Source organism: Theropithecus gelada, chromosome 1 (assembly GCF_003255815.1).
Source record: "Theropithecus gelada isolate Dixy chromosome 1, Tgel_1.0, whole genome shotgun sequence".
NCBI classification, from domain to species: Eukaryota; Metazoa; Chordata; class Mammalia; order Primates; family Cercopithecidae; genus Theropithecus; species Theropithecus gelada.
Genome location: NC_037668.1, coordinates 209,464,398 through 209,490,784, shown reverse-complemented (window position 1 = coordinate 209,490,784; position 26,387 = coordinate 209,464,398). Strand labels below are relative to the sequence as shown.

Sequence of the window (26,387 nt, the reverse complement as noted above, 5' to 3'; positions counted from 1 at the left end):
CTCTCCCCAGTAGAATGCCAAGTCTTTGCTTTGTTAAGTTCCAGTTCTTCAGAATTTTGAACACTACTGGTATGTAGGTATTCAATTCATATTTGTTGAATAAATGAATGCCTCCTTTTCCTTCCAGGGCTTGGCTTATAGTCTGTCATAAATTCCCTTCTGTGGACCTTAGCATCAACAATTGGCAACCTTCAGATTTAGGCTACAGGTTTAGGATGGTCTATTCTCTGTGGTTTTGCCTGTTCCATAACTACCAGTACATTTCCTCATTAAGTTCACACTCTCATTATCCATATCTGTGGCTCTTCTTCCTATGTTTGAAGCATATGCCTGCTTAGAATGGGTATTTCATATCTGTTTTTAGCAAAGTTGTCTTGTCTGTTTTTTTCATTTATTAGCAATCATTATTTAATTGCTTTAAAAGAACCAATACCCTTTTTCTGTGACAAAACTATTGTGAATCTCTAAAAAAGAGTTTATGTTTTCAATCAGTAGTGAAAATCAAATATCCTATTTACATAGGCTACTTTATTTAATTCTTATGAGAGAAATATTATCACTCCCATATTATAGACATGGTAACTGTAGCACTGAAGGTTAGCAGGTAAATAGACCAGATCTGTCCAATTCAGAAGACCATGCTGTTTCTACTATACCATATTGCATTTATTTAGAATGAGACTCTTCTTTTTTCCTTATTTTTTTTTTTAGTGTCTTAAGTGACTTTTCTATACAAACTTTTTCTTAGAAGTTTTTTATTAACATATTTCTCCAGCAGCAAAGCATAGTGGTGAAGAGCCCAGCCTTTGGAGGATGACCTGGACTTGAATCTCAGTTTTCTACCCATTAATGTTACTGAGAAAAAAATAATTTCTTGAAGGACATGAGATTTGTAACATGTCTATAATGTCATGGGTTCTTTGCAGAAAAGTGCCTATAAGACTAAAAATAATATCTGGGTTTTTTTTTCTACTTCCCTTTTAGGTTCGTGATGATGTATACCACAATATACTCACAAATAACCTCCCTAATCTTCTGGAATATGGTAACATCACTGCTCTGACAAATTTATGGTATACTGGACAAATTACTAATTTTGAATATTTGACTCACTTAAACAAACATGCTGGCCGATCCTTCAATGATCTTATGCAGTATCCTGTGTTCCCATTTATACTTGCTGACTATATTAGTGAGACACTTGACCTCAATGATCCGTTGATATACAGGTAAGTTAAAAGAACCTTTAAGGTTCATCTATTCATATGTTGTATTTCTTTATTAAAGTTTTTATTAGGAAAAATTTCAAACATGCATAGAATAGAAGAATTATGTAAGAACCCGAATACCTATCACCCCAGTTCAACAGTTGTGAATTATGAAGATTTTTGCCAAACTTACATTATCTTTTTTTCTTATTTAAGGCAAATCACAGACATCTTGTTATGTCACTTCTTTGTTCTGCAGTATGCATCTTTTTAAATAATAGAACACCTTAACCACAGTGCTATTATCACATGTAAGAAAATTGACAGTAATTCCATGATATCATCTAATATCTAGTCCATTTCCAAATGTCCCCTGATTCTCTTAAAGATAGTTTTTTATAGTTGGTTTTCTTGAATCAGGTCCATTATCATGTTTGGTTGCTATATGTCTGAACATATACCTAGAATCGCCTTTTTTTTTTTTTTTTTTTTTTTTTTTTTTTTTTTTTTTTTTTTTGAGACAGTGTCTTGCTCTGTCACCAGGCTAGAGTGCAGTGGCACGATCTTGGCTCACTGCAACCTCTGCCTCCTGGGTTCAAGCGATTCTCCTGCCTCAGCCTCCCACATAGCTGGGACTACAGGTGCGTGCCACCACGCCCAACTAATTTTTGTATTTTTAGTAGAGACAGGGTTTCACCATGTTGGCCACGCTGGTCTCGAACTCCTGATCTCAGGTGATCCACCCATCTCAGCCTCCCAAAGTGCTGGGATTACAGGTGTGAGCCATCACGCCTGGCCAATTTCTGAGTCTTTTTGACAAGACCATATTCGTTTCCTTGCTTTCTGACACAACAAAACATCCAAGGCTCACCTTGTCTGTTTTCTTCTAATAAATTTAGAAGAAATGAGAGAATGGGAAATCAACATTTTGCAACCTCTAGTGAAATAAGTGATTCAAGCAATAATCATCAATGGATTAAACCATTAGGTACAAATTCAATGGGAGCCTGAGCCCGCAGATCAAACTGAGCATCATTAGAGTGGAATATCATAGGCTTCCTGATACGATACAATGTAAAGCTCACTCCTCTCAACCATGCAGAATGAGGAAAAAAAAAAAAGGAAAATACATATAAAGCTCACATCAGCACCTATAAAGGATTCTTGACAAATAAAGAATTGAACCTGAACCTAAGCAAGACTTTTCCAGTCTCTAGGAAATACAGGGGTTATGGGAACAAACTAAATGATGTCACGGGAAGCAATCAGAAAATGCAGAATGTGAAGCCTCCAGCAGAATAAATGACCTGGTTTTTCCAACAAGTCAGTGTCAAGAGAAAATAAAGAGAAAAAATACACGTAAAAAATAATGGCTGGCTGGGCGCAGTGGCTCACGCCTGTCATCTCAGCACTTTGGGAGGTCGAGGCAGGTGGATCACAAGGTCAAGAGATCGAGACCATCCTACTCTACTACTAAAAATACAAAAATTAGCCAGGCATGATGGTGCATGCCTGTAGTCCTAGCTACTTGGGAGGCTGAGGCAAGAGAATGGCTTGAACCCGGGAGGCAGAGGTTGCAGTGAGGTGAGATCACGCCACTTCACTCCAGCCTGGGCGGCAGAGTGAGAGACTCTGTCTCAGAAAAAAAAAAAAAAATAGGCAGCCATCTTAAGTGATTTTGCTCTATTTTTAGATGTTAATTTGTATCTATTCTATAAAACTGTTTTTACTTTTTAACAAAGTTTTTATGATTAGAAAAATCTCAAAGACAAAATTAGTGCACTTAATACCACTAATTTCAACATTCCTAGAAAATAGTAATTTATATTTAAAAAAAAAAAAAAAAGATGTGTCAACATGTGGTTAAGCAGACCTGGTTTGACTCACTGAAATTTAGGTAAATCTTGCTGTCGGTCTTGTTATGGTGCTGCAGGTTGAAATCCAGGTGGTCCATGCCTGTGCCAGACCAGATGGTTCCTCAGGCAAAAAAGCCTGCCCTTCTTCATCAGAGCTTTTTCTTTTGCACCTTCAAGTGCCACGCAGGGACACAGATTCTGATTCTGACACAGAATCTGACACATGATTCTGTAGCTTGTAAAAGTGAGGATTCATTCCTGGAGGGATGAGGATTCATTCTCCTGCTTCAAGGAATGGTATCGTGTGGTTCACATTCTCTGAACACCAGCACTGACACCTTTGTACGCGTGCATACATACTCTGCACTATGCACAGTGTATCACTCACCATCTACTAACTAGGTAGCAAAATATTTATTTCAGTTCTCACTCTCCAAATCTCAGCTTGGTCATTTTGAGCACGTGTTGTTTCTTCAGTTTTTACTAACTAGGCTAGTAATTACACAGCATCTTCCTCTGTTCCTAAGTTCTGTCGAAACTGTCCTTCACTCTACACTGCCTAACTGGATGTAGAGTCTGGAAAATGGAACACTAACTTTCAGGGCTTGGTCTAGGAATCTGCTCCCACGAGCAGCATCAGTTACAATTCTAGAGGAAGCTGCAGAAGGGAAAGAAGGATAGTAGTAGCCCTTCTTATTAATGCTACTTGTAAGTCAGGAATTCCTAATACTGACCTGGCTCTGTGGGGAAAATTCTACCTTAATTTCTGAAATCATAATTTTGAATGGTGACTGTTAGTTGCAAAACAACATGTTTAAGCAGAGAAATAAAGGCGGAGCATTTTGTTGACCACTTACCAACTTTCAAGATGCAGACATCTAGGGAGCTTAATCTTGACAGTATCAAAATATTTAATTTTTAAAATTATCCTTTTCTCGTAGAAATCTCTCTAAACCTATAGCTGTTCAGTATAAAGAAAAAGAAGATCGTTATGTGGACACATACAAGGTAGCTTTTGTTTTTACTCATACTTTATTAAATGAAAAATTGTGTTTTGTTTTACAGACTTGTGTTTTACCTAATTTTAAATTTATACTACTGATTTTTTACTTTCTTGTACTAGGATTGACGGACAGCTAGAAATCATTATGTGAAATGAAATATCATCTTCTATCCTGATTTTCTGAGAACACTTCGCCCAGAAAAAGGATACATTTATTTTGGCACAAATTGAAAACCAATAACTCATTGTTTATTCAAGTATACAGTAGTCACATTCCTTATAAAAATCACAAAGATTTCCAGGGACCTGCTATTCATATCCCCTAGTGTTATTTATATAATAGTGTTAATATCTTTATAATGTACCATAACCATTAGTCATATTCAGGAAATTATTCATTGGTTTATTAAACAAAAATTTATCAGATTTTAACATTTTAAAAAGAAAATGAATTACCTTTTTCTGTGAAGTTAACATTAATGAAATTCTATTGGAAATTCAAAAAAATGCAATAGCTGCACATTACATTCTTCACAGGAGTATTAAGACAGGAGCAACTGAAACACTTTTCTCATATTCATCACATTATTTTATGCCACAGTTCCTGAAACGTCCCTCGAAGCATCTTATGACTGTCACTACTTGATTCTTCAGCAGTTGAAAATGCGTCATTGCTGTGGGAATCAAGAAGTAACTCTTAATTCACTATACCTGACTTTGTTATCAGGATCAGACAGAAGCTATGGGAGACAAGAATAGTGACAGATATTAAATGTTTGGTTGAACTTCCTACTTTATGATGGGAAGACAGGAGTAGTGAAAAGTCACCATATTCTTTTTTTTTTTTTTTTAAATCTCTGGTAACTGCACTGTAAAACAGACTTAAAATGTTATATTATTACCAATAACGTGACATAGTTTTTACATTTCTATTGCATTTCTACTTCTAGAGAAGCAGTTCTCTAAACAACATAGCATTTACATCTTGAAACTCTTTTGAAATGAAGACATCTCTAGTGACAGAAGCACCTCTCATTTGTTGGGTGCTTGATCAGCTTAGACATTATGAGCCATTAATTAGGAGGTGGAGTGCTCAAAGTTGGGTAGGTTTGCTATGAGGGGATGAAAGAGTGAATGTGGAGATGGGAAATGCTTCCGAGTGTTTAGGTCTTAGTGAGGCACCAAGGAGAAGACTCCCAGACACTCAAGGAGGCTGAAGTCTCTGGGGCAAGAGTGGGAGGGCCAGCCGTGGAGAATGGCCTCAAAGGGGTAGTAGAGAAGGAGAGAATAAAAACCATCCAGCACTTTTCTAGTGTTACCTGGAGCCCACAATCACGAATTCTCTGTATTCACTGTTTCTTTCAGTACTTGGAGGAAGAGTACCGCAAAGGAGCCAGGGAAGATGACCCCATGCCTCCCGTGCAGCCCTATCACTATGGCTCCCACTATTCCAACAGCGGGACTGTGCTTCACTTCCTGGTCAGGATGCCTCCTTTCACTAAAATGTTTTTAGCCTATCAAGGTAAGAATTTTTTTAATAACTGCGTAGAAATCATGTTGAGTCATCAGGAAGAGAAAAAACAAAAAAGAAACAAAAAAAAACTTAGGACTGACTTTCTAAGAACTATTGAGACTAATCAAACTACAGGAAAAAGAATTCTATTTATTCCTTCCCCAAAATTCTCCTCAAAAAAGCTGTAGTAAGCCAAATCATCTTGCTAATGCCTCAAATTTTAGCTTCAAATTAAATGTCTAAGTTTATAAAAATGCAATTCACTTTTTAAAAATTAAGATATAATTCACAAACCATGAAATTCACCCTTTTAAAGTTTATGCAGTTCACTTTTTAAAGACATTCTACCTAATACTTATTTCAAATCCAGTAAGTTACCTTTGGAGCCTATGTACATTATTGTAGTTTATTATAAAGGCAAGTACCTTATTGAGGTTTATTCTAACTAACTAGTTAATAAAAGAGGCACACCGGCAACTTCACTGTGGTAGCTTTCTAGTTAATAATCTTCTACCTCAGCATTTTAAGTGACAGACTGGAGGCCTGAACATGACTTAGATAAGAGTGAATTTATATTTTTATGCAAGTTGGGACACACTCACCTGTAGTTTCTAATGAGAACTGTGATATTAGTTCTATAGCTCTTTCTCGTGGAATCCAGAATACTTTGAGGAATCATTATCCATTCTTTTACTCAACCATTCTTGAACTACTTCATGCCTTTTACTCATGTACAACCTATTGGAGGAATGAATTTGTATTCACTCTTATTGGTCTACAGAAGGGGCTTTCCTATGTTTGTCTCTCTGTAAGTAAACAGAACAAATGTTCTATATGACAGCTGTTCAAATATTTGAAAATTGTTGGCCTGTCCCCTTTCTCTCTCTGTCTTGTTTTTCCCCTGGCTAATTATCCTCGGTTAATTTGACAGCAGATTGAGCACCTCATGGATGCATGGTCCTATCCCAGCTGCTGCAGGGAATACCAAAAAATAAATAGGACAGTTTTGTACTAAATAAGGTGTTTTTAAAACCAGTGTTTAAGCCATCTTGTTTGCTGTGGTTTCCAAGCCTGTCGCTATTCTGAAGATCTTTCTGGATATGTTCTGATTTGTGAATGCTCTTGACGAAAAGAAAAAGGCAGTCAAAATAAAAAAGAATAATTCAGATGTGCTTGCGCCCCTACAGTGTTTAACAGAACTGTTACCTCCCTCCATCCAAGACTACATTTCATTTAATGTAGCCCAAGAATCCATTAATATAAAACTACCAATCAACTAAAATTTATCAATATTTTCATTCATGTTACTATTATGGATGTATTCATATATAATATGTTTTCTTCATTATGTATTTATGAATATATTTTGTTTAAAACCTAGGACTACCTCAGTCTCCATTCACTTTCATCTTACTAGTTTCAAGTGATATCTCTCGGCTTTTGAATTTATTTCTTTGCTTTGGTTTAGTACAGGGATTCTCCACCTTGGCACTGTAGTCATTTCGAGCTGCATAATTTGTTTGTCATGGGAGCTGCTCTGTGCATTGTAGGACATTTAGCAGTACCCCTGGTATCTCCCTGCTAGTGCCAGTGGTACCACCACTGCCCACACCCCATCCCCCCAGTTGTGAGAATCAGAAATGTTGTCAGACATTGCCAAATAAACCCTGGAGGGCAAAAGTGCTACTGGTTGAGAACCACAGGTTTAATATATGCATATTCTAGATAATAGGAATTTGTAGTAGTACTGTTTAATAAAATGTAGGAAAATACAGAGAATCTTAAAATCTGAACAGAACCTACCCAGTGTGCTTCTCTTGTTCCATATTTCTTTAGTCTTAACTCTAGATACTTTGACCTCACCATAGCATTACAAAATTACCTTAATTTTTCTGTTTAGTTTTTTTGTTTGTTTTTGAGAATTACCTTAATTTTTCTGAATTCCATTTTGATTGATAACTTTTTCTACAGAGTTAGTAGGTATTTCTTTAAATGGCCTTCCTTACTTTCTGAGAAAAAGTAAATGTTCCTAAACCTTATTTCTTCCCAGATTTTATTTAGTGGCCAGCCAATGCCAACTGACTCAACAGAATAGATGAGAAAGTAATACAAGTGACAGAAGATGTTGCTCAGCAGAGCAACTAAGAAACCCGATGCTGCGATGTGTTTGTGGCAGTCTCCAAATGAAAAGATGTGTTCAAATTTCAGCACGTTCACAGACGTTTTAGATGATGCAATATGGTTCCTAAGAAACATGTAAACTGCTACTGTTTTCAGGGGCCAGCTTTTGGATATAATTTAATATTCTAGGCCTTTCTCTATGGCTAGAAAGTCTGATCATTGTTGGCAGAAAAGAGAGTCCAAACTTAATTCTTGATTATTAATAGTCTACCCTGGGAAAAAAAAATGAACAAAAGAGTGACTATGCTTAGTTTTATTTTCATTCATAGGAAAGTTTACTCAATTCTTTAGCTCAGAGTTAGAACACCCAAAAAACAATGCACCGTAACATACGCCAACCCCCGCCCCCTACTAGGAAAAAAAATAAAGAAAACAAAGAAAGGAGAAAAAGTAGTCTTAACAATTCAAAGTGAAGGAATCATTTTGCTCCCTGATGGGGAAAAAACTGTTTACCTACTTGAACTTCAGTTTTCCTTCTTCATTATTCATTCATTCAATAAACCAACCATTATTGAGTACCCATTATGTGCAAGGTGTGGATGATATCCCAGGGCCCTGTTTTTGTGGAACTTTCATTCTACTTTGATAGATAGATGATAGTTCAACAAATAAATGGTATAAACTAATCTAATTAAATGTATTACAAAAGCATAGAACAGATGAAAAATATAATATCTCAAGTTTATAGAAATATTTATTTTCAAGAACATGAATAACTTCTTTTAAACTATGGGCAAACAAACTGAGCATTATTTTAATCTTTTTGAAGTAGCAAAAGTAAATTAATTATGGTAGGCCTCAAATAGAATTAGGTCTTTGTGTCTTAATTTTATTATTTGTATTTTTTCATAGATCAAAGTTTTGACATTCCAGACAGAACTTTTCATTCTACAAATACAACTTGGCGACTCTCATCTTTTGAATCTATGACTGACGTGAAAGAACTTATTCCAGAGTTCTTCTATCTTCCAGAGTTCCTAGTTAACCGTGAAGGTATAGCAATAAATTATTTCTTATTTATATTTCTGAGGGCTTGTGGTTATTTTGTAATTTTCCAAAAATGAAAATAGCTTTTTTAAGTCCTAAAAATTTGAGTCCCCAAATAAGAGAAAATGTTTTTTATTAAGTATATAATTCTATTTTCAAATAAGCTTGAGAATTTTAAGTATTTTATAGGATTAAGTATGTTTGGAAAACTGTAACTTTTAACTATTAAAATTATTTGTAAATATGTGTTTTTATTTTATTATAGAAATTACTTTATTCTTTTTTCTGAATACAAAAGTTATAATGTGCTAATTACTTTAAAGTTAAGAGGTATGACTTTATTGAAAGCAAAATGTAAATTAACTGAAATCTCAATTATTTTATGAGGAATGACCAAAATAAAAATAAAATACTCTGCCCAGAATTATCTAATAGCCAAAAGGAATACTGAAGTATAAAATTAAATTTTCTATGATGCCAACCAACAGTCTTGGCTGCCAACCTTAGCTATTCTTAAATAGAAGAGCAGCTAACCCTTTAAGGGATGTCTTTGGGTCATTTCTTACATTACTTAATTCTATAATTTTATGTGATCCTTAAGAGCATATGAAACTGAGCTTTAAGAATAAGTTGGTGTTGGGCAAATTATGTTAGAATTTTGTTGCATAGTATCAGTGTCTCTGAAGTTGTTTGATTGATTATTGAATCATCAGTAGATTCATGCCACCCTGGCGCTTGTTTCACAGTGTTGCTCAAGTGAGAAATGCCTCAGTCAAACATCAGCACCTGCAATTTGGGGTGCCTGCCTTGAAGCTTTTCATTTAGGACTCCTGTTTAAAGCTACTCCTTGTTTTTTCTGTCCATGGTCTCTTATATGTATGTTTTAGCTATCTATGGCTGTATAACAAATAATCTCAACACTTAGTGGCTTGAAACAATAATAAATTTATTATCAATCATGGATAATAAAATTATTTTTTATTGATCAGAAATTTAAAAAAAGGTCAGAAATTCAGAAACAGCTCAGCCAGGTGGTTTTAGCTCAGGGTCTCTCATGCTGTTGCCTTCAGATTTCTGGAGGTGGAACAGGCAGAGGATGAAGCCTTAGGTAGCTGGAGCACATCACCCTCTCTTCATGCAGTGTTAGTGCTTTTTCATGTGGTCTCTCTGTGTGGGCTAGTTTTGGGCTTCCCCACAGCACGGCAGCCCTGAATGTCCTACTTGGCAACTCAGGGTTCCAAAGACAAGTGTTCCAAGAGGGAGACGAACAGAGGCTGCATGGCCTTTTCCAGCCTGTTCTTAGCAGCCACGCAGCATCACTTCCACTGTATTCTTCCTGTTCGTTGAGGCAGTCACAAGTGCCTTCCCAGATTCAAAAGAAAGGAAGATAGACTTTGCCTTGTGATGGAGAGTAGCAAGATTCTGGAAGGGCATGCAAGACAAGAAATGCTGTTATAGCCATTTTTGGAAAATACAATTTTCTACAGCGTATATCACATCATTTCCTATCAGTGTTCCTCTGGGACTCTCATACGTCAGTTGTCTGCTTTGGATCAGGAGTGTCTGCCTCTGTGATGTTCCCTCAGAACACCTGAAAGTTGGGAAAGCTTGAGTTTATACAAATACCCTGTTATGCACCCCATTCCCAGCCCATTCCCAGGTGCCTAATTCACTGTTAAATAAGTTCCTGCTGCTGCCTCTCCTGAAGCCACACACATGGAGTTCTGCAGGTGCTCAGCCAGTCCATCCTAAATCAACCGTGCAGCTCCTCCGTACGATGACTGCTGAGCTTTCTGAGATGCTCCCATCCCCATCCCATGTGAACTTATATACGCCCTTGACTTATATTCCATATCATATCATTTCAAAATACTTCCCAAGTATTTTGGTGAAGAGCCTTCTGTTTTTCCAAGATCAAAATTTAATTTTATATGAAGCTTAATCAGCTTTTAAAAGGTCCTTTTAAATTGATATTATGTTGTGGTGTTCAGCAAACTAGAAAATGTAGCACAAAAAGCCATTTCTGTTTAAAGGTAACATTTCCTTTAGGATAATTTTTTTAAATAAGCACTTCTGAGATTTTTGTTTATACTAGCAGACTGATGAGACAATTAGATATTAGCTCATTTACGTCACAGAAGAACCCTCTTATTTCCTGTGTTGGGATAATTTTGTTATCTACAGGAATGCTTAGTAGAAAGGAAGTCAGAACAGACCTATAGACTTATAAAATTAATAGACTGTGGCAATTCATTCTAAGAATGTATATACTTTATATTAGTTGAGTTTTTAAACTATAGAATACTAATATATTTAGTAAATATTTACTAAATATAATCTTAAATTTATTAAAATGTTAATGCCAATAGTTCAGAAATGCTTCTACAAAGCCTTAGTTTGATTCTAATCAGGTTTACAATTGAATAGATATTTAAGTACTTAATGCCCTTGAAGAAGTGAATAGTGAGAATATTGGAATTAGTAGGCAATGGTTTTCTCCTTTTCTTCAATACGTTATAAAGTGGTAGAAAGATAAAGTTGAAAGATCTCAAATTTAATTATGATAGCATTAGCTCACATAACCCTATTAGTAGGTAAATAAGTAGATGAGCAGTGGTGTTTCTTATTTAAAATGTAAATCCTCCTTCCTATTCCCTTTTTCGGTTGTAGCACACAAACAGCCATTTTTGTGAACTCTTAAGAACTGCTCTGTGACTGAATGAAACCTGCTTTGGGGAAGTTGAATATTAATATTAATCTTCTCTTTTAGGTTTTGATTTTGGTGTGCGTCAGAATGGTGAACGGGTTAATCACGTCAACCTTCCGCCTTGGGCACGTAATGATCCTCGTCTTTTTATCCTCATCCATCGGCAGGCTCTAGAGTCTGACTACGTGTCCCAGAACATCTGTCAGTGGATTGACTTGGTGTTTGGTTATAAGCAAAAGGGGAAGGCTTCTGTTCAAGCAATCAATGTTTTTCATCCTGCTGTAAGTGACTCTTTTAAAATAATCTGTATTTATATAAGATAGAACCTGAATATTTTAAGGTTAGTTGTTCGACTGTTCCTTTAAAACACCCAAGTTACCAAAGAGAATTGGTAGTAGCATTAAACCATCACCTAAGATTTTTCAGGTTTTATATTTCCTCTCATTAAAAACAAGATACTATCTTTTTCAGAGGTTCCCCAAAACCATCCCCAGGTTTGATGATTCACTAGGTGGATTTGAGGATTCAGCATATAGTCATCCTTCTAGTTCAGGTTTATTACAGTAAATGATACAAAGTAGAATCAGCGTGGGGCAAAGTCTGGGAGAAATCAGGCACAAACATCCAAGAATCTGCCCCTGGTAAAGCACAAAGAGCGTACTCAACCTCCTCCAGCAACGAGTCATAATGACACATGTGATATGTTGTCTGCCAGGGAATCTCATTAGAGACTCAGTGTACAAGATTTTTCTTGAGGTTGGCAATGTAGGCGCCCTCTGCCTCGCACATACTGAAATTCCAGCCTCTCAGAAGGAAAGCAGTTGTTCTGTATAAACCGTGTTGTTTGTACAGTTTAGGCACAGTAAGTCACTCTTACCAATTAGGGAATGGTAGGACCTCTCCTGAAATTCGAGTTCCAGACAACAGCCAAGGGCCAACTTTGCAAGCAGGCCTTTCCAGAGATAGCAGTCAATCTTGCTATGTTAACTCTTTTCTGCACACTATCCGACATACATGGTCTACTTTAAAATGGCACCATGTTTTCTTATTACAGAAAAAGTACTTGTACTTTGTTAGAAAAATGTATAAAATACAGACTAGCAACAGGGAGAAATTTTAAAGTCCACTTTAATATCACCATCCAGAGATAAATAGTAAAAGCACCTTTAGACTTCTTTCTATAGATATGTATCATTCCATTTATATAATAATAATATTAGTGCTCTTTGGTAACCTTTTCTTCTCCCTAAATAAGATAATCTTAAATTTATTCAAGTCATTAGGTATCATTCTACATTATTTTTAATGGCTTCTTAGTATAGGTAGAGTGTTCTTAATCCAAAAATCCAGAATTCAAAATGCTTCAAAATCAGAAACTTTTCGAGTGCCAACATGATAATCAAAGGAAATGCTCATTGGACCATATCAGATTTCCGATTTTTGGATTAAGAATACTGAACTGCTAAGTAAATAATGCTAATATTCCAAAATCCCCCCCCAAAAAAAAACCCTGAAATCCAAAACAATTCTGGTTCCAAATGTTTGTATAAGGGATACTCAACATATATTCTCAAGTATAGCTATAGAATAATTTATTTAGCAGTCTTCTATTGTTGGATATTTAGTTAGGATTTGTTTGCTATTAAAATTAATATTTCTATGGTTATTTTTAGGTACATCTTTACTTCCTTAAGATAAATTCCTAGAAGTAGAATTGTTACATTTTTATTTTTTATTTATTTATTTATTTTTGAGATGGAGTCTTGCTCTGTCACCCAGGCTAGAGTGCGGTGGTGTGATCTCAGCTCACTGCAACCTCTGCCTCTCAGGTTCAAGCAATTCTCCTGCCTCAGCCTCCCAAGTGGTTGGGATTACAGGCACCCACCACCACGCCTGGCTAATTTTTGTATTTTTAGTGAGACAGGGTTTCACCGTCTTGGCCAGGCTGACCTCGTGATTCACCACCTCGGCCTCTCAAAGTGCTGAGATTACAGGCGTGAGCCACCACGCCCGGCCTACATTTTCAAGTATACTTTTTGAGGTTGTTGGGTAGACTAACTTTAGAAAAAATAATCTTACCTCTTCAGGAAACATTTATTTTGCTAGGCTCTGGGGATGCAAAAGTAAATAAGACTCAAAGAGGGTGAAGGGGGTTAGGAGGAAAGCCAACTTTCCTTTCCAAGGTAGATGGGCCTGCCTGGATGTAGTGGAGACTCCAAATGCGGCCGCTGAAAGGAAATCCCTTGAGGAGTGGGAGGTGAAAAGCAGATTCTGAAAAGAAAGATACTTCCTTTCAAAAGGAAATATCTAAAGGACCTCCCCACTAACTGTAATTTTCTGTGTTGATTGTAACAAATCTACAAGAGTTTATAACAAATATAGGTAAAATGCATACACAGAACCTACAGTAGACCACTCCGTATCTGAGCTTTTTTAGGCCAGTAGTCCATTCCCCGAAAGTAGCTTTAAAATAAAAAGCTCATTAGTTTATTTTGTTCCATAATTATTTTGAGTACATCCGAAGTCATGTAAAATTAAATTTCTTAAGAGATTTATAATCTAGAAAAGAGAATAATATAGGTTTCCTGATTATTCTAATAGAAGATCAATGCTATGGAAAAGTTCATTCTAAAAAAGGAGAATAATGTAGTTTGGTGAATAACAACTTCACATATAATATTAATATATAAGGGAGGAAAAACACCTTCTTTTCCTCAGGTTAACTGGAGTCTCTGCAAAATAACAAAAACAAAGAGAAACAAAAAACCAGATTAACAAGAGCAAATCATATAAATTTATTTAATGCAAGTTTTATGTGGCACGGGAAGCTTCACATGGAAATAAGACCCCAAGTAGTCTTTGGAATTTTATTTTGGCATTTATAGAAATGTTATGTCTAGATATGTAATGAAAGCCACTACGACTGATTAAATATTATACTAAAAGCTAAGCCATCCAAGTGGATATGTACGAAATATAGCTGATGTATACTCAATTACTGATCACCAGCTTTAGAAATAAAGAAGTAAATGCACATTGCTCTCCATCTGACTCTACAGGATAATGACACTAAGAAATAATATTCTTCTTGGCCAGGCGCGGTGGCTCGTGCCTGTAATCCCAGCACTTTGGGAGGCCGAGGTGGGTGGATTGCCTAAGGTCAGGAGTTCGAGACCAGCCTGGCTAACATGGTGAAACCCCATCTTTACTAAAAATACAAAAAAATTAGCTGGGCGTGGTGGCACACGCCTGTAGTCCCAGCTACTCGGGAGACTGAGGCAGAAGAACCACTTCAACCCGGGAGGCGGAGGTTGCAGTGAGCCAAGATCGTGCCATTACACTCCAGCCTGGGTGACAGAGTGAGACTCCATCTCAAACAAATAAATAAATAAGAAAAAATATCCTTCTTAGTGCAATAATTTTATTAGTACAATAATACCCTTTACATTTAAGAGCTTTGAATTTTCATTGCTGCTCTTTTGGTTTTATCTACAATATTTATTAGAACCTAAATAATGCTCTCTTTATCTACCAGCATTGTATTTTAACTTCATTTTTGCCTCTTCCTATATATTGCTTTGGACAAGCAATTTCTCCAGTAATTTAATATCAAGTCTTATATGATATTCTCAGGTCTTAAATTAAAAACTGATTTTATAAACATACCTAATTATAACCAGTCAAGATACATTGTTTTTGTTCACCTATTCAGAAACATTGATACTTCTGATCTCAGTGAGACCATGCGTGATTGTTAACCTGAACAAAAGCATTTTTTCCATAACCTAGAATATAAAACAAAGTGTTGTTTTTCCCTTTGGTGTTATATTATTGCCAAGTCTTTCTTTTTACTACATATGTCTTGTTCCTTTATTCTTTCACTCTGCAGACATATTTTGGAATGGATGTCTCTGCAGTTGAAGATCCGGTTCAGAGAAGAGCGCTAGAAACCATGATAAAAACCTATGGGCAGACTCCCCGTCAGCTGTTCCACACAGCCCATGTGAGCAGACCTGGAGCCAAGCTCAATATTGAAGGAGAGCTTCCAGCTGCTGTGGGGTTGCTAGTGCAGTTTGCTTTCAGGGAGACCCGAGAACAAGTCAAAGAAATCACCTATCCGGTATGTCATTTGGATTTCAATTGAATGCAGATGATGCCAGGCACTCTCCCAGGTGCCAGGGATACAGTAATGAATAGCATGGTCCTGTCCTAAAGCTGTGTGCCAGTCAGTGCAAGACAGGTGCAGCAGCGAAAGCAGAATCCTGTGCGAGGTAAATGCTGTGTTAGCGATATGAGACAGTGCTTTGGGGAGCTCAGAGGAAAGAAGAATTGATTGTTTCAGACAGTAACCTCCCTCAGAAAGCAGAGAGAATGGTTATTCCCAGGGAAAGCCTCCCAGGGCAGTGACATAATAGGATTTTGCAAACAAGAAAAGAAGGACTAGAGAATAGTTTGAGCATTGGTATGCCAGTGTACACTTATCATCCACAATCAAAAGGACTGACCAGTGATGCGGATGTTTTGGTTTATACTTAAGGGGGAACTTTACATATTTCTTTGGCCTCCCCAGGTTGTAATGATAAATAGTACTGCATCCAAAAATAGGAAGTAGGTATAATTTTTACTTCAAAATAGAAAAATCAAGCAAGCAAGCCTTAAAGCTAAAGTGGATTTTAATCTTCAACTAAATTCTTCATATAAAAACAGCATAAGATAGTAGAATGTGAATTGTAAACACTATAAGGGTTTGCAGAAGGAAATCACAGAAAACGAAAAGGTAAGGGAAAGAAGTTGTAAAGGACCTTAAAGATGAAATAACTCAGTGTATCTCAAAGTGCAGTAATCTGTGACCTATTTTAAGAGGAAAAGGTTTTTACACACCTACACCTTGTTTGACTATTATTCCTTGTAATAATATTACTTTATGTAAGACAGAACACTGGATATAAATTATTTGTGCTTATAGCTCACATATGTCAAATGTTCATGTTAAATACAAACAAAACTTATTCCACCAGTGAAATTCAATTTTAAAGCATTAATATGGTAGACAATGTTGTTTTGCTAAAACTAAATTGCGAGTGTTGAGTTTCATAATAGAAAACTACATTTTTTGTTTTATGTTTTTGAAGCTTCACAAATCACTTTAGTCACTGTAATTACCAGCATCACTATTTTTAACTACGATCTGTCACTTGATTGATTGATCGATTGATTGAGACGAGCCTTGCTCTGTCACCCAGGCTGGAGTGCAGTGGCACAATCTCAGCTCACTGCAACCTCCGCCTCCCAGGTTCAAACAGTTCTCCTGCCTCAGCCTCCTGAGTATCTGGGATTACAGGTGCCCGCCGCCACACCCAGCTAATTTTTGTATTTTTAGTAGAGATGGGGTTTCACCATATCGGCCAGGCTGGTCTCGAACTCCTGGCCTCGTGGTCTGCCTGCCTCGGCCTCCCAAAGTGCTAGGATTACAGATGTGAGCCACCACACCCAGCCCAATCTGTCACTTTAACATGTCAACATAATTTTACAATATATCCCTGAAAATTAATAAATGCCATTTAATTTACTACTATACTTACTGCTCATTAGCTGTTAAAGTTGGATCTGAGCAGTATGGCTGCTTGCAGTGGGAACATGATACCAGCCTACTTCATTCCCACCTCAGGACCTTTGTGATGACTGTTTCCTTCACCTGGAATAACCACTCCCCAGATATATCCCCAGTTTGCTCCCTCATCTCATTCAAGTCTCTGCTCAGACATCTCTTCCTCGGAGTCTTCCCCGACCCCCATTTAAATGCTTTCCATAAGCTCTGATTATATCTAAGTCTAATTATGTCTCAAACAGGTGTTCCGTCATCCTCAGACCCCTTCCCCTTCTTTGTTTTTGTGTATAGCACTTCCATCACCTGACATATTGTATATGTATTAGTTTATTTATTTGTCTATACTCCCCTCCCAAATAGAATGTAACTCCATAAACACAAGGACTTTGTTCTTGTTCATCACTGTGTCCCCAGTTCCTAGGAAGGTGCTGGGCATATAATAGACACTCACTATTTTTTAAATTAATGTCTTCTCTGATGCAAGTTCTTTAAGGTTTGGTTTGCTGCACTTCTGTGTGATGTGTAATGACATTTATGCCACTGCTTTTCTTTATTTCAACCACGGTGAAACCTTCCACACCATACTGCTTCTTGACTCCTTGGGCCTTCACTTGACATCTACACAAAATGCAAACACAAGCCTTGAAACCAAGCAACAGTACTCATTTATACGGGGGTCATCTGGATGACCCAGATATGCTTGTGTGAACTTCAGTTCGCCATTGAAGTTCAAAACAATCAGAGCTGTATAAAAAGCATTTCAACAAAGCACTCCTCTTTAAATATTCTATGAGAAGTGGCTGTTCATATCCTTTGCCTACTTTTTCATGAGGTCGTTTGTTTTTTTCTTGTAAATTTGTGCAAGTTCCTTGTAGATTCTGGGTATTAGACCTTTGTCAGATGGGTAGATTGCAAAAATTTTCTCCCATTCTGTAGGTTGTGTGTTCACTCTGATAGTAGTTTATTTTGACGTGCAGAAGCTGTTTAGTTTAATTAGATCCCAGTTGTCAATTTTAGCTCTTGTTGCAATTGCTTTTGACCTTTTCTTCATGAAATCTTTGCTCATGTCCTAAATGGTATTGCCTAGATTTTCTTCTAAGGTTTTTATGGTTTGGGGTTTTATATTTGTCTTTAATTAATCTTGAGTTAATTTTTGCATAAGGTGTAAGAAAGAGGTCCAGTTTCAGTTTTCTGCCTGTGGCTAGCCAGTTTTCCCAGCACCACTTATTAAATAGGGAATCCTTTCCCCATTGCTTGTTCTTTATCAGGTTTGTTGAAGATCAGATGGTTGTAGATGTGTGGTGTTATTTCTGAAGTCTCTGTTCTGTTCCATTGGTCTATATGTCTGCGTTGGTACCAGTATCATACTGTTTTAGTTACTGTTGAAAAAGAAGCTCAAGATCACTGATCATTAGAGAAATGCAAATCAAATGAGATACCATCTCACACCAATCAGAATGGCGATTATTAAAAAGTCAAGAAACAGTAGATGCTGGTGAGGCTGTGGAGAAATAGGAATGCTTTTACACTGGTGGTGGGAATGTAAATTAGTTCAACCCTTGTGGAAGACAGTGTGGCGATTCTTCAAGGATCTAGAACCAGAAGTACTATTTGACCCAGCAATCCCATTACTGGGTATATACTCAAAGGAATATAAATCATTCTACTCTAAAGACACATGCACACGTATGGTTTATTGTAGCACTATTTACTATAGCAAAGACATGGAACCAACACAAATGCCCATCAATGATAGACTAGATAAAGAAAATATATACCATGAAATACTATGCAGCCATAAAAAAGAATGAGATCATGTAATTTGCAGGGACATGGATGAAGCTGGGAGCCATCATCCTCAGCAAACTAACACAAGAACAGAAAACCAGACACCGCCTGTTCTCACTCATAAGTGGGAGTTGAACAGTGAGAACACATGGACACAGGGAGGGGAAAAACACACACTGGGGCCATACAGGAGGGTTGGTGGGGAGGGGAGGGAGAGCATCAGGACAAATAGCTAATACATGCAGGGCTTAAAACCTAGATGACAGGTTGATAGGTGCAGCAAACCACTATGGCACATGTATACCTATGTAACAAACCTGCACATTCTGCGCATGTATCCCACAACTTAAAAAATAATACTGATAACAATAATGATAATAAATATACTATGATATAAAATAGTTGCCATTGTATCTTTCTGTGTCATTGAAAAACTAGAAGTTTAAATTCTGCAACTCATATAAAAGTAATTTCCTGGCAGGGAACTGTGAATGATAAATGATAACTATAAAATTTAACACACAAATTTTTCTCAACTTTAATATTGATAGATTTGTATCCCACAGGGGAGCCACAAAAAAACACTGACAGACAAAATTTTAGAAGCTTGTTTTTAAAATGCCTGATCCTAACCTCTCTGTTCCCACATGAGCATTCCTGAAGCTCTTAAGCTTTTCCAGAGATACTCATTTTTTAGACCACTATGATATCATTTAAAACTGTATATTAACATGTCCCCTAAATAGTCTGACAGAATTATTAGAGCTCCTAAACAGGCATGATTTTTTTAAAAGATAGTATATAGGTCAATGATGCCTTTTTTTTCATTTATTTGGAAAATGACATAAGCAAGTTTCACTAAAAATCTTAGGTTTTTTACAGAAATGACTGAAAATTGCTTAATATATTATTTTTATTTTATGTAGCATTTCCTCTGAAGAGTTGAAAGTAAAATAATGGGTTAAACTCTTAAATGTCTAAAAGGAGGGAATCCATTAAAAAAACAGTTCAGTAGAGGATAAAACAGTCATAACAAGAACAAAAAGAATAGAACTATTGGGGGAAACTCTTTAAAAGGGCATCATGTCTTTTCTTCTTGATTTTAAAACTTTTTAATAATTGTTTTTGCTTGAAGTCAAGGAAACCTTTTCATTACTGTTCATGGGCAGCCACATGGGTATCTCTCTAGAGTCTTCACTCATCTTTCTTTCCCCAAATCCTCTTGTTCCTCGAGCTCTACCTTTTATTTTTCACTGACAATTCTTTCTCATCTCTTTTATTCTCTAGTACTGGCTAGAGATTCTCTAATCCTCTCAATATGTTCCATAGATAAACACTTCCCCTTTCACTCATCACATACCTATTTGAGATGAGAACCTGCTATGTCCAGGCACAAAGATGAATCAGAGGTGTCCCCTCTCTTCAAGGAGCTCATAGCTGAGTGAGGTTTCCTGTGCTACATGTGGTCTTGATTTCTATTGCCATATGTACATATGGCTTGTCATACTACCAAATTACAGTCTTCCAGTAAGTATCAACTTTAGTTTAGGTATTTCAACTAGAAACAAGAAATATACTACATTTTTTTCTCTGCTCAAATTTCAAGGAATTTTGAATTATTAACCACATATTTTCATGCAAATTAGGCCAGAACCACAGAGTAAAACTCAAATAAGGAACAAATATTTCTATATGCTAAGTATGGGAAGTAAAAAATATGAGTAAAATAATTCTTGCCCTTACAGACCTTACAATCCATATTACTTTCTCTTACTTTGTTTAGCGCTTAAATTAGAAATAATTCTGTACTTACTACCTTTTAAAAAGCCATACTTTTTATTTGTCTTGGTTTTAGAGTCCTTTGTCATGGATAAAAGGCTTGAAATGGGGGGAATATGTGGGTTCCCCCAGTGCTCCAGTACCTGTGGTCTGCTTCAGCCAGCCCCACGGAGAAAGATTTGGCTCTCTCCAGGCTCTGCCCACCAGAGCAATCTGTGGTTTGTCACGGAATTTCTGTCTTCTGATGACATATAGCAAGGAACAAGGTAAAATAAAATGTAATGAAGATCATTCTGGATATATCTTTCATGAGATTTGAGTATTTCTAGCTCATCTGTGCTGCTACTTTGAGTCCTTGGTGGAAAAAACTCAGCTCAAATCTGTGGTTATTTAGTACAAAGTGGGAATGAAAACATACTACGTGAAAAAACTGAGAGTTAAATGCAGTGCCATTTGAAATGAGAGGAGGAACTTGAAGGGAACAAGAATAAATGGTTATGTTCACAAAATGAAGGTGTTATCAATTTGACAGAAATGTACACTTTGAGGCTGTTGAGCCCCAGAATAGACAGACATATTTGACCGACAAATCTACCACCTTAGAAGATATAGTCATGGGTTTAAGCAACAAACACAACAAGGATGTCAAGATAACCTTGAAAATAGGTTTTTTTTTTCTTGTGTATATCAGTAGTTTATTGTTTTTATTTTTATTTTTTAAATTTTTTTTATTTCTTATTATACTTTAAGTTCTAGGGTACATGTGCACAACATTTGGGTTTGTTATATATGTTTGAAACACGTGTTCCGGAAAACCAATCCTTTTCTGACTCCCCACATACTGACTCACTAAAAGCAACATGTGGGAAAGTGCTGTACAGTAGAGGCCTCTTCATGTTTCTAAATGTCAACTAGACACTGGAAAACTAGGGACATTTTGCATTTGAGCAGTCCCTCAGCCATTCCAAATTAACCATTTCACTAAAAACAAAAGAATTCTTCCTACTTGCTAGGCATGGATGTGGGGCACCAAAATGAATGACCTAGGGCACTCATCTGTTTCTATCAGGTTATTTGCAGACTTGCCTAAAAGCCAGTGTGTGGACTAGATGCCATTAGCAGCCAGCACTGCTGACAATTACCATAACCTTCTGTGCACTGTGCTCCTTGGGAGCCGTATATAGCCTTCCACCCGAACTGCAATACAAAGGGGCCAGCACCCAGAGAAAACATCATCCTCATACATTATTGTATTGAAATTAGGTATGCTAGCTGGGCCGTAGTTCTTTTAGGCTCACTCTTATCTCTGTCATGAAATGAATGATTGTTTTTATAGTTGTTAGAAATAAGAGAGGATGCATACCGTTTTATCTACATTTAGTGAGTTAATAGGATAAGGTAGATCTATTTAATCATAATTATTGTGATATCAATGGTTTATTCTTACTAGTATGTTACAATTAGTTATGAGGTAATTTACAAGTAATTTACTAATAATACCAAAGTACCAACATGGGTGAATTATTTACCTTTAAAAAATTAGAGTACAGTAAAATTTCTCTCTGTTGAGCAAAAGAGAAAGAGCGGGTATTATCACTTAGCATTATGGGACTTAAACATGTCAGACATATTCTAAGCCTATCTTCTTTGTGCCACTACAGTCATGAACCCTTAGTGTGCCCCTAATAGCTATGTTCATTCAAATTACACTTAATTTCCTCGCACAATGTATTTGGAATTTGTCAGAACCTGGGTATGTCCAGGGCAGTAGTGTAATAGAACAGTTTCCCCCGTGGCCCCGACAGTCACAGTTCCTGAGTTTTGCATCCTTGCCCAGCTGCTTACCAGCTATGTGGCCTTGGGGAAGTTAACTTCGTGCTTTGCAAATCCTGGCTTTTGATCTATAAAGCAGGAATAACAAAATAATTTACCTCACAGGGTACTTTTCTGTAAGGATTCAATACAATAATGTATGAGGATGATGAGCACAGTGCCTGGTTCATTCTAAGTGCTTAATAAATGTTTATTGGTCTGTAAACACCCTAGGGTCTGGAAGGGGTCAGTGTTTACGAGATACACCCAACACTAGACCCAGCAAGGAACAGTCCACATAGACATTCTGGAGAGGCACTGACTGAACAGTGTAGCTTACAGATGAAATTTAGGTCACTTGTTAACACAAGAGACACACTGCATCAGAATCTCTGGCGCTTGAGTCCAAGCTTATACACTCTGAAAATCAATTTTAGATTCAATTTTAGTAGATCCTATTTAAGATACACTGTCTTAGTAGGTAAAGGAGAAGTTTCTTTTTCTGAAAGAAAAAAAAAAAAGATGATGCCTCTTGTGGTTACTGGAATGAGAAACCTTGGTTTATGGAGCACTTGCTGCATGCCAGGCATTATGGTAGGTTTTGAGAGGACTCAAGACTCATGTGGTTCCTTTCCCTAGCAGCTTATATTTAGAGCAGTTTCTATTTAGTGAGTAGATTCCAATTCCTTTGTTGCAAAATGTTGTCAACATTTCTTATTTTACTCAACAAAACAAAAAGCTATGAATTGCCTATTTTCAATACGCTGTTGATTCATTCAAGAAATATTTATTTGTTATACTCATCTACATGCTGGGTATTCTACTGGAATAAAGAAAGCATATTCTGTTTCCTTTAGGAACTTAAAACATTGCAAGTTTCAAGGGCAGTACCATTTACAGCATCTATGCTGCATTTAGCTATATCCAGCATACCAACAAAGCATAGATAGTTAATGGTACTGGGAAATGATATCAAAATTTCCAAATTTTTATGCCAAGAGAACATAATACTATGTTGTAAAAGAGAGAGAGGGCTGGGTGCAGTGGCTCAAGCCTGTAATCCCAGCGTTTTGGGAGGCCAAGGCAGGCAGATCACTTGAGGTCAGGAGTTCGAGACCAGCCTGGCCAACATGGTGAAACCCTGTCTCTACTAAAAATACAAAAAAATTTAGCTGGGCATGGTGGCGAGCGCCTGTAGTTCCAGCTGCTGGGGAGGCTGAGGTACAAGAATCACTTGAACCCAGGAGGCAGAGGTTGCAGTGAGCCGAGATTGCGCCACTGCACTCCAGCCTGGGTGACAGAGTGAGACTCTGTCTCAAAAAAAAAGAGAGAGAGAGAGAACAGAGTCTCCTTGAATGAAAATCTGCCATACACAGTCCTGCAGTTGACAGGATTAAATTATCCCTTCTCAGGGTAGGTGTTGCTTCCACTCTAGCAGTAGTGTCTTCCTGCTACTAACAGTTGTCTATCCTGGGTATCTAGAAAGTTAAATAGTATCTAGTTCATATTTATTTTTAAAAGAAAAGGTGTCTCAGAACATGAGTAGAGTAAGCTTGACTATCATTGTCTTTTATAATAATTTCTTAACAGAAATTTTAGTTCTGAATCAAATAAATCCTAGACAAAACAACACAAGTGAAAAAATATAGGCCGGGCGCGGTGGCTCAAGCCTGTAATCCCAGCACTTTGGGAGGCCGAGACGGGCGGATCACAAGGTCAGGAGATCGAGACCATCCTGGTTAATATGGTGAAACCCCGTCTCTACTAAAAAGTACAAAAAAAACTAGCCGGGCGTGGTGACGGGCGCCTGTAGTCCCAGCTACTTGGGAGGCTGAGGCAGGAGAATGGCGTGAACCCGGGAGGCAGAGCTTGTAGTGAGCTGAGATCTGGCCACTGCACTCCAGCCTGGGCGATAGAGCGAAACTCCGTCTCAAAAAAAAAAAAAAAAGAAAAAATATAATCCCACCCTCAGAATCCTGTTAGCATTAAAGGAATAAGACTAAAAAATTGTTCCATTTTAGAGATATAAAGATGGTTTTGCACCAAATGATGTTCTGCTATGTAAACTTCACCCTTTAATCTGCCAGTTTGGGGCTTTCATGTAACAAGGGAGCAGTAACCATCTGATACTTTTCTTTCTCCTTCTCCTTGAGGTGTGAGAAGCATGAACAGTACGGACATTCAGTGGTCAGCCATCCTGAGCTGGGGATATGCTGATAATATTTTAAGGTTGAAGAGTAAACAAAGTGAGCCTCCAGTAAACTTCATTCAAAGTTCACAACAGTACCAGGTAAACATTTTTATTTTTATTTTTAGTTTTTTTTTGGAGACAGAGTCTTGCTCTCTGTCGCCCAGGCTGGAGTGCAGTGGCGTATCTCGGCTCACTGCAAACTCCGCCTCCTGGGTTCACGCCATTCTCCTGCCTCAGCCTCCCGGGTAGCTGAGCCTACAGGCACCCGCCACCATGCCCAGCTGATTTTTTGTATATTTTTAGTAGAGTCAGGGTTTCACTTTATTAGCCAGGATGGTCTCGATCTCCTGACCTCATCATCTGCCCACCTTGGCCTCCCAAAGTGTTGGGATTACAGCTGTGAGCCACTGTGCCTGGTCAACATTTTTTTTTTTTTTTTAATTTTAGACAGAGTGTTGCTCTGTTGCCCAGGCTAGAGTGCAATAGCACAATCTCAGCTGACTGCAACCTCTGCCTCCCAGGCTCAAGTGATCCTCCTCCCTCAACTTCCCAAGTAGCTGGGACTACAGGTGCGTGCCACCAAGCCTGGATTATGTTTATATTATCTGTGGAGATAGGGTTTCTCCATGTTGCCCAGGCTGGCCTCAAACTCCTGGGCTCAAATGATTCACCCGCCTTGGCCTCCCAAAGTGCTGGGATTACAAGTGTGAGCCACTGTGCCTGGCTTTTGTAAATGTTTTTGTGGAATCTTTATAATAGTTAAATACAATGCATAAAAATGAGTCAGACTGGCCGGGCACAGTGGCTCACGCCTGTAATCCCAGCACTTTGGGAGGCCGAGGCGGGCAGATCACCTGAGGTCAGGAGTTCAAGACCAGCCTGGCCGACATGGGGAAACCCCTTCTCTACTAAAAATACAAAAAAAAAAAAATTAGCCAGGCGTGGTGGCGCATTCCTGTAATCCCAGCTACTCGGGAGGCTGAGGTAGGAGAATCGCTTGAACCCAGGAGGCAGAGGTTGCAGTGAGCCAAGATCACACCATAGCATTCCAGTCTGGGCAACAAGAGCGAGACTCCGTCTCAAAAAAAAAACAAAAACAACAACAACAAAAAAACTGATAGCAGCTAGCTTGTTTGGTTGGTTGGTTGGTTGGTTGGTTGGTTGGTTGGTTTTGAGATGAAGTCTCACTCCATCACCCAGGCTGGAGTGCAGTGGTGTGATCTGCACTCACTTTAACCTCTGCCTCCCAGATTCAAGCGATTCTCTTGCCTCAGCCTCCCAAGTAGCTGGGACTACAGGCATGTGCCACCACGCTTGGCTAATTTTTGTATTTTTAGTAGGGATGGGGTTTCACCACATTAGCCAGGTTGGTCTCAAACTCCTGATCTCAGGTTAATCTCCCGCCTCAGCCTCCCAAAGTGCTGGGATTACATGCGTGAGCCACTGTGCCCAGCCAAGCAGCCAGTTTTTAATATCCTGCAACTTGTCCAGTCAAGAAGCTGATGTTAAGCTGGGCGTGGTGGCTCACACCTGTAATCCTAGCGCTTTGGGAGGCCAAGGCGGGCAGATCATCTGAGGTCAGGAGTTTGAGACCAGCCTGGCCAATATGGTGAAACACCATCTCTACTAAAAAATACAAAAATTAGCCACGCGTGGTGGTGGGCACCTGTAAATCCCAGCTACTCGGGAGGCTGGGGCAGTCGCTTGAACCTGGGAGGCAGAGGTTGCAATGAGCTGAGATCGTGCCATAGCAT

General features: G+C 37.9%; 1 protein-coding gene across 1 annotated transcript in view; it reads left to right on the top strand.

Annotated features, from left to right (window-relative positions):
* The window catches only part of LYST (lysosomal trafficking regulator), a 216,845-nt gene that overhangs the window by 162,237 nt on the left and 28,221 nt on the right, over positions 1-26,387 (top strand). The window contains exons 40-47 of the mRNA XM_025402839.1: positions 985-1,229; positions 4,006-4,072; positions 5,433-5,589; positions 8,614-8,754; positions 11,519-11,736; positions 15,345-15,575; positions 20,707-20,896; positions 24,596-24,732. Of these exons, the coding sequence (XP_025258624.1) occupies positions 985-1,229; positions 4,006-4,072; positions 5,433-5,589; positions 8,614-8,754; positions 11,519-11,736; positions 15,345-15,575; positions 20,707-20,896; positions 24,596-24,732 (1,386 nt within the window). The remainder of the gene's footprint in view (positions 1-984; positions 1,230-4,005; positions 4,073-5,432; positions 5,590-8,613; positions 8,755-11,518; positions 11,737-15,344; positions 15,576-20,706; positions 20,897-24,595; positions 24,733-26,387) is intronic.